Genomic DNA, 13225 nt, shown 5'->3' with positions numbered 1-13225 from the left:
GGCGGCCTTGCCCAACTCCTTGCTAGTTGGGCCTGAATTGGGTTGGCCCAAGGCCTGACCCAATTCCCCTTAACCTAATTGTCCACTATAAATAGAATAGTGCCTCCTCCATGGAGGAGGGCCCCCTTTCCCTAGGACTTTTCCCTAGGACTTTTCCCCTAGGGATCTTCCCCATGGCTCAGCCGCCACTATATTCCGGCCGGGTGGCTCATCCGCCACCCGCCGCCGTCAGCCACCATACACCACCACTAGCACCAAGATGGTTCTCTCCAGCTATGGAGGACCATCTCAGATCTTTCAGCTGATCTAACTTGACCGTCGGAGTCCGCTCCCGGGGCACAGTCCCTGGGGCGGCTCTAACGACTTTGCACTGTGACATCCAGATCTCCGCCGCAGCAGAAGACCAAAAGACTCGCCGGAGGTCGATATCGCATCAATATATATATATATATATATATATATATATATATATATATATATATATATATATATATATATATATATATATATATATACAAGTAGGTTCATGCGAAAACATAAATATCCTGCGAAAACGCGAAAACAGATTTTATCTTATAAAAATCAAACACAAGTACTATAAAAATTAAATTTATTAGCAATAAATTAATGATAATAAGTTTATATTGGATTGTGTTATGATAATATAGATTTAAACACGATTTTACCAACTATTTTCTTTTTCACGTTCTTGAGCACTTTTAAAGTTATGTTTTCATAATAAAAATGTCAAAACTCATATTTTGCTAATATGAAATAATTTCTCATGTGTAATTGATTATTATCATGTAGTTCAAAGTTTGGATGGATTATTGTCCAAAATATAAGGTTGAGGTGGCAAAATCTCATAGTTTTTTCTTGTTTTCGCATTTTCGCAAATTATTTGCATTTTCGCATTAGCCCTCCCCTATATATATATATATATATATATATATATATATATATATATATATATATATATATATATATATATATATATATATATATATATATATATATATAAGGTTAGGTTATAATGTGGATTGTAACTATTGTGTCTGTAGGGATCATTTATAGTCCAATCATTTTTTATTACATAATTATCCAATATAATTAAATAAAAAAATCAATTAAAATCATTTCATTAATGGCAAATGGATGTGAGAGGGCAGTTTTGTACATTAGCCATTCCATTATAATAGGAAACTTTGGTATATTTTTGTAACAGATAGGATAATCCCCTAATTCTCTCATACACCCAGATTGATCAACATTCCTAGTGGATTAAAAATTACTGACAATCTTGTAGAATCAACATTCAAAACTGAAGATTTAGTGAAGGTATTTCATATAAAAACGATTATTCTACATCAGATCATCGACGAGAATTTGGGCTTTCGTGATACGGATTATTTGTGGGTCAGAATCTACTTTGTTCAAAATTTTAAGTAGATGGAATTCAATTCTTAAAAGAATACTAGTATATATTCTTAACATCAATTAGGAAGAACATCATTCAGGAAGCAAGTTATAAAAGCAAAAAAAAACACACACAAACATTTCAATTGCATTGCTATAAGAATAACTATATTCTTAAAACAATATGAATCTTGAACATTGATAAAGAAAAAAACTCAACCATTCTTAAATGACATCCTATTCTTAAAGAATATGAACTTAAAATTCTCCAATAATAAAGGTACAAAAATTAAATATAAACATGTACGATCAAAATCCTATAAGATTCAGAAGAAACTTGAAACTGGTTCTACAAAACGATATGAAACGAAAAACTTGAAAAGCGCAATTCTTAAAGAATACTTGTATAAATTCACCATTTCCTAAAAATAACACATGGGCTTCTTTACTTCTTCTTCTCTGGATGATATTAAAAATGATAAGGTGTTGATTCTTGTTGGACCATGGCGAGATGATGAGAAGTAACATTAAATAACGAAAAAAAAAAGAATCAACATACAGTAAGAATTCATATTCTAACATAATAATCATACAAGAACATTACTTTACTCATGACCAATGTACGAAAATCCATTCTTACAGAATGAATCGTTTATTCTCTCTTATTCGTTAATATTGCCACCAAGATGTCTTCTCATTGAATTCTTTAAGCATGACCCCTTTTTACACCACCAGGAAGTCATGAACCCTTTTTTGCTACAGTGTCAACATGTGTAGCATGTGTTTTCTGGTATAAACAAAGAACCAATTTCTTCATTGTGACGGTGGTTTGTGAAGATGATGAAACGATGGCATACAGTGATGTGTATGGCCGTCAATGATGCTAATAGAAAAGAAAAGGAAATATGGAATACATCATAATTATAGGCTTAATCAATAAATTAGTTACCATAATAATAAGATATGATCTAAATTAAAATAATTGATTTATGTCTTAATTTACCAAACTACCCTAATATGTTTAATTAATTATTAATTCTTAATAATTAAAATGATAGGTGCATATTAAACCCTATATCCATACAATATTTGTCCATCCACATTTGAACCTAATTATCTCTCTCTCTCTCTCTCTCTCTCTCTCTCTCTATATATATATATATATATATATATATATATATATATATATATATATATATATATATATATATATATATATATATATATATTTAAAGGTTGTAAAAGTTGTTAGGCGGTAGCCGAACGGTCGATTGGGGTTAAGCACTAATTGGTCTAGGCGGAGATTAATCGGTGCCTAGGCAGAGACCCTTCATTCTAATAGAGTTTTTTTTTAAATTAAAAAGTACATATATCCTAATAAAATAAGTAAATAACCATAAAACTGTGTCATATTCAGTCGTCTAAATATTTAAATCATCGTATTGAATAATTTTAGACTAATTGGGAATCTTTTTAACAATTTTAGTCATCAATCATCATAATTTATCACCCAATATCATAAATTTGACTAATCGGGGGATTTTTTTTTGAAAACTTTGAACTTTTTTACCGGCTTAGATTGTCTAGACTGTCTAGGATTGCCCATGACCACCGAGGGCCGCCTAGGACCTCCTATAGCCGTCCAAGACCGACTTCGCCTAATTCGACCGACTAACATTAATCGGAGATAGTAAGAGGCTGCCTAGCGCCTAAGGCCGATTTTATAAGATGTTTCTAAAAAATCGAAAATTCAGTGATCGAGGCTTTGTGAAATCTTATAAGATGTTAATAGGTAAAAGAATTAGAGTTGGTTGAATATATTTACCGAAATAACCTAATCCTTTTTTGCTAAGATCCTCATAAAAATATGACATTGATGTGTGTAAAGACAGAACAACAGGGACATGTAACTTTCCACGAGGGACCATAATAAATTATTGAAATGTGTCGATCATGGAACATAAAATATTTTTATATAAAAAATGAGGTATTGTAACGGAGCAGGTTATTGAATATTTTACACACTTTCCTAACAATAAACATATAAGAATCCATGGATAAGATCTCAAATGTAAATTTTTGGATCACTTTTTTTCATGGACTATTCTTTTAATGTAACCATGACCAATGTTTTAAAACCCAGGTTGACCCGGCCGGTTCAACCGGTTGGACCGTGACCCGGGGTAGAAGGCGAGTCAATTGAGAACGGTTTTTTGTCAAAATACGGACCGGATCGAACCGGCCGGGTTTCCCCTGAACCGCGGTTCGACCGCTTATGTTGAACCGGCTAAAACCGGGTTAACCCGTTTTAATTGGGTTTGGATAGTTGGATACAAGTAGCGAACACCAAAACAACAAGTCCTTTGCGGTTTCTTCAATGTTTTTCAATATTTAAACTTTGTGGATATCAGATTATTGGTTTTATATGTTTATGCATATATGCAGAAAAGTAAAAATATATAAAAATAGAAAAAGAACATAAACCGGGTTGACCCGGTTGACTCGTGAACCGGTCATCACACCAGGTCAACTAAAAACTCGGGTTTTAAAACATTGACCATGACTTTGTTGCTGGCTTTGGTTTTAGTAAAATTTACAACATTGGTAATCGAAGGGCTAAATATAGCCTGTGAAACATAGTTAAGGGACGAATTTGGTAATTTGTTCTCTGAGGCTCTGAACAGATAAATCGTTGCTGGAACAAGGGGCATCATTGACGACACGAGGGAGGGAAAAGGAGAGAAAATTCAAGTTAACCGTAGTTTGCAAACGCTGAAAACTTTAATCTCTTTGATTCAAACAGACGATTACACTGGTTATGATGGAGAAGTAAACTTCTTAAAGTATCTGGGTATTAAGTTCAATCTGAAAATTTGAAAACCAAGAAAGAAGAGGTTATGGATTGCACATGGAATTCAAGAACAAGAAGAAGATTGAAGAACTAGAGATTACCCATGAAACCAATCGCAATCGCAAACTCAGCCTCATCGTCAATTTTCGTAGTGCCATACGCTAATAGTGGTGGTTCATCTTCCAAGATAGTTGCCCAGAAGAACAAGCATCCCCAATCTTCAAAGGTGGAACTTTTCCCATTTTTTTCGTTTCCATATTTTGTTTTACATTATAATGGGGTTGTGCTACTGCACTTAATATCGTGAAATCTTACGGTGGCAGTAGATTGATTACTAAGCTTATAACTTCTCTTGAATTCCTAGTTTGGGTATTACTGCTAACAAGTGAAAATTGGCTGTCAAAAGGAGATAATTTAAGAATAAAACATTTAAGAAATTGTTTAAAGAAGTTGTATTTTGATAGGGTTCAGAGCCAGCTCCTGCCAGGATTACATCAAATGTGAAGCAGAATTTGCAGTTCTTGAAGTTATGGAAGGTGATTACTAAATGGACTGGTCATTTTGTTTGTTTACAAATTACAATTACAATCATGTATGTGTATACTCCCTGGGTTTAGCAAAAAGGTTATTAATCTTCCAACAAACCAACCCATAAAGAAATAAAGCATCATGTGAACTTAACAGGAATATCAAAAGAGAAAATCTGGCACACCCAAGCCTGCTACGAGTTACCGGAGGAAGAAGGTGGAGAAAGGTGACCTTCCAGATGATGATACCGAGCTCTATCGTGACCCTACTTTGACCCTCTATTAGTAATTTTCTTTCGTGGCCTTCAACTTTTTGCATTTAGTTGTTCATCTTTTATGGAGATTTTATGAAATTATTCAACAGTACAAACCAGGGAATAGACACTGCAGTCCCTGTGTTGCTTGTTGATGGTTATAATGTCTGCGGGTATTGGCCCAAGCTCAAAAAACATTTTATGGGTGGAAGGCTTGACCTTGCTCGCCAAAAGCTTGTTGATGAGCTCATAACCTTTGGAATGCTAAGAGGTATCTGCTTCTTTTCCACTCAACATTTTTAATCACACAACCACAAGCTACATATGGCTGTTTCTTTTTGAAATAACCGCTTACTAGAGAAAATCAACCAACTAAGATTTTCCCCTTACTCCTATAACTTATTACAAATTTGTTCTGATATATATATATATATATATATATATATATATATATATATATATATATATATATTCCAAAGAAACATGTCATGCTTTCTAATTATATCAGAAATGCAACTGCTAATGTTAACTTACTTGCAAGGGCATGGGTACATGATGCATGGATTTTGATGTTGTAAAAAGTTAACATAGCAGGGGTGCCTTTATACCCATGTGCATGTGTTCAAAAAATGCATTGTGTGATAATTCATATTCATACAATATATATATATATATATATATATATATATATATATATATATATATATATATATAGGGTAAAAGCCTAAGACTTGTCATTTTTTACTTTTATTGGGCATGTATTTTTCATGTATTTGTGTATTATAGAATCCTACATTCATTTCTTTCTAGTACATAATTGTACTTACAATTTTTTCTTTCATTTTTTAAAAATGTGTTTTGTATTTGGATGAAAATGATATAGTTAAAGAGATTATTCGGCATACAATGCTGTAATCTGAAGAAATGAAAGTATAATGCGATACAAACAAATTAATGAAATAACATAGTTATTTCTTCTATTTAACTCTTTTCCGTAAAAAGAAGAGCGAAATTGCTTCTCCTGCCATCCCTACCTGGATTTGTGGTAAAAACAAAATTGAGGATACATTCAACAATGCTCTCCAAGACATGCCAAGATTTTTTATTTTTTAATATAGTGTACTATAATCTTTTCATCGGTTTATGACGTGCACCTTTTTTTTTTTTTTTTTAACTCTGCCTTGTTATTGCATTGCAAAATTTACAGAGGTTAAAGTGGTAGTTGTTTTTGATGCTATGATGTCCGGCCTTCCAATGCACAAAGAAAATTTTGCTGGGTATCACTCATAACCTAATATATTTAATATTTTTTGGTATTTTAATTGCCTACTACCAGATGGTCTTAAATGTTGAACTTTCTGTGAGTTTGGATGCATTCTAATAAGATGGTATCATTTTGCAGTGTTGATATAGTCTATTCAACTGAAACCTGTGCTGATGCATGGATAGAGAAAGAGGTGATTATGCTTCTATTAGGCCTTGTTTCTTACACTGAACATGTTTTACTGCGGTTGTGTGCATTAGACCAGGACTGAGGCCAACATCAACGGAATATACGATACAAAAAAGACGTGGATTCCCCCATCATAGAAAATAGCTCTATAACTTGATTTTATTCAATTAATTGATTACAACTGTCATATTTGAAAGGTTGCAGCGTTGAGGGAGGATGGGTGCCCAAGGGTGTGGGTTGTCACGTCTGATCGATGTCAGCAACATGCAGCACATGGAGCGGTATGTCACCCTTTCTCTCTCTCTCTCTCTCTCTCTCTCTCTCTATATATATATATATATATATATATATATATATATATATATAACTTTTTGTCCCACCCGGAAAGATGGGATGGTCTCTCATCGGTACAAAAGACGTTAATGTCCTCATCGGCGAAACTAGCCCTACAAAGACTGTTCAGTCCCGTCCCATTTATTTTTTGTGTTACTTATAATGCCTTCTGACATGCAAAGTTATGGTTTCTTTAGGGGGCTTTCGTTTGGAGTGCAAAGGCATTAGTTTCAGAGGTAGAATTTATACCTCCTCTCATCCTATTGTCCAACATTCGGTCTTTTCTTTTCTTTATTCCTCTTCTTCTTATATATATATATATATATATATATATATATATATATATATATATATATATATATATCTTCATCTTCTCTCTAATATATTTATTAAAAGGGAAGTTGCATAAAACGATAATGTACTTTGGCCAAATTTCTATCTTGGATAATTAACTTTCTTTTGCCCAAGCTAATGTCATGCCTTGCTCAAACTCGAACCTCATACTCAGCAAATAACAAACAAGAACAAAAAAATTATAAGGCAAAAAGGATTTAAGAGGTGTCTTACGCTTTCTCATATGATTCATGAACAATAGAATAACAAGATAGAGACTCTCTTGCTATTCAAGGTGCTAGACCCTCCCAGGAAGATTCCAATCTTTCAAAACATACCTCTCCCACTAATTGACTTCCACTACTAATAACAGCAAAACAAACTACTAAAATGGTAAAATACCAATCTTACTTTTTTCCGACTAGGGCATTATTTCCTTTTGAGCTGGATTTCCTGATTTACCCTTCCTGGCATAAGTGTAGTGAATTGGAGGTTTAGCATTACCCCACCCCCATAGATTCACCTTGTCCTCCTCAAGGTGGAAAACTGGAAACAAGTTGTTAATGTTGTGAAAATCCTCAATGTAGCCTCTGTTTCCGGTAGGTTCTTCCTCTTCATTAATTTAGTCACCTTAATTTAGAGAAGGGGTACGTAGTTTGGGGAAATCATCTAATCAAGAGCATCTTGATTAGTTACAGGGGCATTATGGGTATTTTATATTGTTTTGGTTGTTATGACAGATATATCATATAAGAGGGTAGGTAATGAATCTTTTGTGTAAAATCTGGAATTATTTCCTGTGGGAGAGTAGCTATCTCGAATCAGCTAACCAACCTATCCTTTTGTTCTTGATTCATTTGAGTAATAGTGAAGGAATTGCATTTTATTCGAGTTGTTCTTGTTGTGTGTTACTCATTAGATTAAGTGAGTTCATAACAGATTCATGAACAATTGAAGAACAAGATAGAGACTCTCTAGCTATTCGAGGTGCTAGACCCTACCAGGAAGATTCCAATCTCTTAAAACATGCCTCTCCCACTAACTCACTTCCACTACTAATAGCACAACAACATACTACTAAAAAGGTAAACTACCCTAAACTGACTAGGGCGCTATTTCCTTTTGAGCTGGATTTCATGATTTACCCCTCCTGGCATAAGTGTAGTGAATTGGAGGTTTAGCAGCAAGTGTGGCATATTTATATAAAGAAAAGTTAAAACTCAGTTTATTTTCACTTCTTTGTTTTTGGTTTACCTTTTTCAGTAAAATGCACAATATCTTATCATATTTATATGAATAATGTATAAACATCAAAATATTTGTCTAATTACTCATTTTTTTGTTGTAAAGTATTGTTTGTTTGTTTTTTTTTTGTTTTTGTCGAAATATATTGGGTTAATTCCATAAAAGGCCCACGGGTTTGATATTTTTATGGTTTTTTTCCCAAAAACCCCAAAACTTTTCGAACATTTTCTACCTGGTTTGCTGGTAGTTTTCCCAAATGCTGTAGGGTTAAAAGAAAACGTTTTTTTTTTTTCCAGCGTGGTAACGTCGTTATATAGCTATATATAACACCAAACAATATTATTAAAAAAAGATTTTTTTTCCTTCCGGAAAAGATTATTAAAGTAGGTTTTATGATACATACATATTTATATATCCACATTTACAAAGCCTCTCAAAGCAAAGGTAAATATAGATGTAGAGGGTGAAAGGGTGTGATGGTTTGAAGCTATTACACACCCTTGGTGGTTTTCCATCTTCCTCCATCAAGAACACCATAAGCAACAACAACAACGTGAAATGTTTCCGATAAAAAAGTGTGTTTTTTTTTATATATTACTGGTAAACCTGCTAAGAATGCCAAAATAAAAAAAGTTGGAACAGTGTTGGGCCTTTTTTGGAGAAATTTTTTTTAGGTTTAAACTGTAAAAACATCAAACTTGTGGGTATTTTATGAAATTAACCCAATTATATTTTGTCCAACCACCCTTGCTGCTTCTTCATTCCAGGTGGCGCTATCTTTATTCCCTTGATTAATATGACCTTTTTTTGTTGTTCAACCACCAAAAACCATGAAAGATAAAATCAGAATATAATGTTAAATCACAAAGAACCTAAATCAGATCTGTAACAAACCACAAACCCCTCTATCTGAACACAAAATTAAAACCCAAACATGAACAAAGAATAACTTTAAAAAAGTCGTGACATCTTGATGTTTCATGTTGCATCCTGTTTAAATAAATTTCAGATCAAGACTTCGCAAAAAGAGGTCGAGAGAATGCTTCAAGAACATAAGTGAGTTCCATTAAATGATACCTTTAATGGGTTTATCCAATGATGTTTTTTTTTTTAATAAATGTTTTGCATTAATGGTGGTGTGGTGCAACTCTTTCAGATCAACATCAGTGCAGGGTAAACTGTTGAAGCACAATCTTGATTCTGGGGTAGTGGATGCTCTCAAGGATCTCAGAAACAAACTCTCTGAAACCGACACCAAAATAAAATGAAACAAAATATGTGTGGTTCTCTCCTTTCAAGAAACACCAACTTATGTGTTCTATTTCTTTATAAAATTAACATAATTTAAACTGCAAACACATTTTTAATAAAGTGTTATTTGGAAGTAGTATCTACAAGTTTTATTTGGCGGATATCCGCAATATGAATGGCACAATAGGTGCTTTGGCCTGGCCGTGAAAGATGATACTCGAAGCTGTTCCACATGAGTATGAGTTATGTCACTATGTCTCATGTGCATGTGTGGTTCAAGTAACTAGTGCATTTTATTTTTTAAATGGCTAACCAACTAATGTTTTCTTATCTTTACCTCTTATCTCAGGTTGAACATGTTAATCCTCTTTTCATTTTTATACTTTTGAACTAGATTTTAAATTTGTTATGAATTTGGTATGAACATTAAATTTTATAACGAATTCATCCCAAATTTAGTTTAATCTATGAGTTCACTTTTTTTTTTATAACTTAAAAAACTACAATGTTTTTTAAGATTTTTTTCATAATTTTATAGGTTTTTTAAATTCTTTCACAACATTCTTTTGTAACTTTTTATTTTTTTACACTTACATTCATTTTTAATACAACTACTTTTACTCAAAAGTATTTTGTAATTGTTTTATAAAAAATTTACAACATTTTTATACCAACTAAAAGTTTATAAATTTTCTATAATTTCTCAATACAACGTTTTAAACTTGTGTTACACTTTCATATGACTTATCTTTAACAAAAATATTTTTAATTGTTATAAAAAAAGTATAAAAAAGTTATAAAAAATCTATGAAATATTTTTAAGATGTTAAGTTTAGAAAGGGTTGTATGAAAGTTATAGAAAAGTTGTACGGAAATGTAAAAAAAGTTGTAGGAAAAGTATAAAACGTTGTATTAAAAAGTATGAAAAACTTTATAACCTTTTTGTAAATAAGTGTAACAAGTAATAATTTTTTGGGCAAAATGCAGAAAAACAAAACCATTTACTTACAAACATTCAGAAACACCTTTATATTTTGTTTATATGTAGAAAAACTTATATTTTCAGTTATTTTTCATATTAACCTAAATATTAGAGGTTTTTTTTTTAATGAAATTACTGGTTGTTTTATGACATGTTTATCTTTTCCGTTTTAGGGTAACATGGAAATAAAAATAAGTGACATTTGTTATCTAAGGTAAACTATGAGAAACAAATTATTTCCTCAACGATCATTCATTTATTTACTCAAGCCAAAGTAAATGACATTGTTTATTTTTTTTCCATGTCAATTTAAAAACGAACAAAATAAATGTCATGTCATAAAACAACAGTAACTTTTTAAAAGTAATAGATACTTGGGTACATATGAAAAGTAACTGAAAATATAAGGTTTTTTTTTTTTGCATATAAACAAAATGAAAGAGTTTTTCTAAATGCCGGTAGATAAACGGTTGTTCTTTTTTGCCTTTTACTCCAAATTTTTTTTATAAAAAGTTCTAAGATGTTGTAACACAATTAATGAAAAAACAATAAAAAAAAAATTAAGAAAACAAAAAAATCTAAAATGGTTGTAAAAAAATCTAAAAAGTCTTACAAAGTTGTAGAAAAATAAATTTGTACATCAAACTAAATTCAGGACGAATTGTTAATAAAATTTAATGTTCGAATAAAACTCGTAACAAAATTTAAAATTTAGACCAAAAATGTAAAATTGAAGAGGAGTGATATGTTCAACTTGAGATAACATGTAAAGATACATTAATCATGAGTTGGTTATACATTTAAAATATAAAATGCCTTTGTTGGCAACTTGAAAAAATTTTAAAAATTTCTTTCCAAAATTCAGTGATAACTTATCTTAGAAACCCTTAAAAGCATGTGTCATTAAGAAATGTGGTTGGTATGTGGCTTCAAATCCTTTATTATGTCGTATTATCGACTTATACATTTGGAACTAGATATTATTAACTCACTCATACGAAGAAATCAAATTCAAACATGATACCAAATCATATAACCTCTAAAGAAAACGTTATTACCAAAAGAAACTTGATTTTCTTTGAAATTCCTTAAAATTGGATTTTGTTGGTTGTCTTTTAGGCATTTTGCAGTAGTGACCCATGACACTTTACTCACTTTATATTCATGGTTGTAAACATTTCAAATGGATAACATTGTTCCCTACCAAAACTTGATGAATGTATGTTTATATGAGTGATGACATGGGTTTAACATAGGCTTTTAACGAAACTAAACATATTATTTGTATATCGTTGGTAGTGGGCCATACAATAAGGATCCTCACTTAGACATTGATAATCTCATCATATATTTGGGCCGAGTAGTTACAACACCGGAGAACAGATATGGGCGAAGGCGCTAAAAACGACTCGCCCAATTCTAGTAAATGAATGTGTGCCACTCATAATCACTTGTAAAAAGCATGCACGATAAATACACACAAATCATACCTTATGAAAGACATTGTCTCCTCATCAACACTATAAATACCTCATCCATAAAGGGTATCATCAAGTTTTATATCCAAATTCTCACGTTGACTACATATTCGAGCTGTGCTTCAAATAACTACCTTGTTCGGTTTTTAATCAAAATAGTCCACTTATAAACACAAAATTAGATGTAATTAACAACAGAACCATTTTTGTTTGAATAAACTAAAACCATTTTATACCCACCAATGATCATTTTGCAAGAACTTAGGAAGATTAAACATAACAAAAGAAGAAGAAAGTATAACAACCATTGAAGATTTTGGTTCCTTTTGACAATTAAGAAGTTGATGAAGATGGATTTAAGCTATAAATTAAGCTCTCTATAATGTATCCACCAAGCAAGGTTTGCACAAAATGCTAGAGAAAGGAGTAGATAGAGAGTGCTTGAACTTCAAAATTGGCAGCTCATAAAGAGCTCTCTAGCTCTTGGCTTTGGCTCCAAAAGAAGAAGAGGATGAATGCCAAGAAAAGAATAAACTCATTTCTTTACTCATGTCTTTCTCTTATACATCTAACCATGCATAAATGTTAGACAATAAAATAAAAGCAAAAACATGTCTCTTAGAAGCATGGAACATTCAATACAATAAAGAAACTGCAATCTCACCCCATGCCTATGTGAAATGAGTCACAATGGTCAAAGGGACAAAAACTAAGTGCATGTTACTTTATTCAACTAGCTAGTTGAGATATAAACTAAGTTGGTTACCTAAAGTATCCAAAACTTTGTACACAACCTTAATAATCATGTCATATATATATATATATATATATATATATATATATATATATATATATATATATATATATATATATATATATATATATATATATAGAGAGAGAGAGAGAGAGAGGTAAGTTTAATTGAGAAAATAAAAAAGATTGAGAATGGGGGAATCATTCTCAGTCAACCATTTATTTTTTCGGCGAAACGCTCTGGCGTACTAGACCGACGGAGGATGAGTAATATTCATATATGAATATAAATATAAGTGCATTCATATATGAATACACCACCTCCCCTCCTCTCCGCCACCAACCACCA

At 31.9% G+C, this 13225-nt stretch overlaps 1 protein-coding gene across 2 annotated transcripts; it reads left to right on the top strand.

The window, feature by feature from the left end:
- Nucleotides 1-4104: 4104 nt before the first annotated feature.
- Nucleotides 4105-9799, top strand: LOC145124769 (yacP-like NYN domain protein). Of its 2 annotated transcripts, XR_013715710.1 has the most exons (11): nt 4105-4493; nt 4732-4803; nt 4952-5079; nt 5159-5319; nt 6256-6325; nt 6451-6505; nt 6699-6782; nt 7032-7070; nt 8107-8252; nt 9422-9468; nt 9569-9646. XR_013715710.1 is itself a non-coding variant. In XM_079060228.1 (10 exons), the coding sequence occupies exons 1-10, from the start codon at nt 4371-4373 to the stop codon at nt 9678-9680; spliced, it is 891 nt and encodes a 296-aa protein (XP_078916354.1). In that variant the 5' UTR covers nt 4109-4370; the 3' UTR covers nt 9681-9799. The 2 variants fall into 2 exon arrangements, 1 of the variants encoding a protein (XP_078916354.1); XM_079060228.1 differs by lacking the exon at nt 8107-8252 and having other exon boundaries at nt 4109-4493; nt 9569-9799.
- The last annotated feature ends 3426 nt before the right edge of the window (nt 9800-13225 follow it).

The sequence above is a fragment of the Lactuca virosa genome, chromosome 7 (assembly GCF_052849685.1).
Source record: "Lactuca virosa cultivar CGN04683 chromosome 7, Lactuca_virosa_CGN04683_v6, whole genome shotgun sequence".
In the NCBI taxonomy this organism is placed as follows: Eukaryota; Viridiplantae; Streptophyta; class Magnoliopsida; order Asterales; family Asteraceae; genus Lactuca; species Lactuca virosa.
Note: the sequence above shows the minus strand (reverse complement) of the source record. Positions and strands in the feature narration are given on the sequence as shown.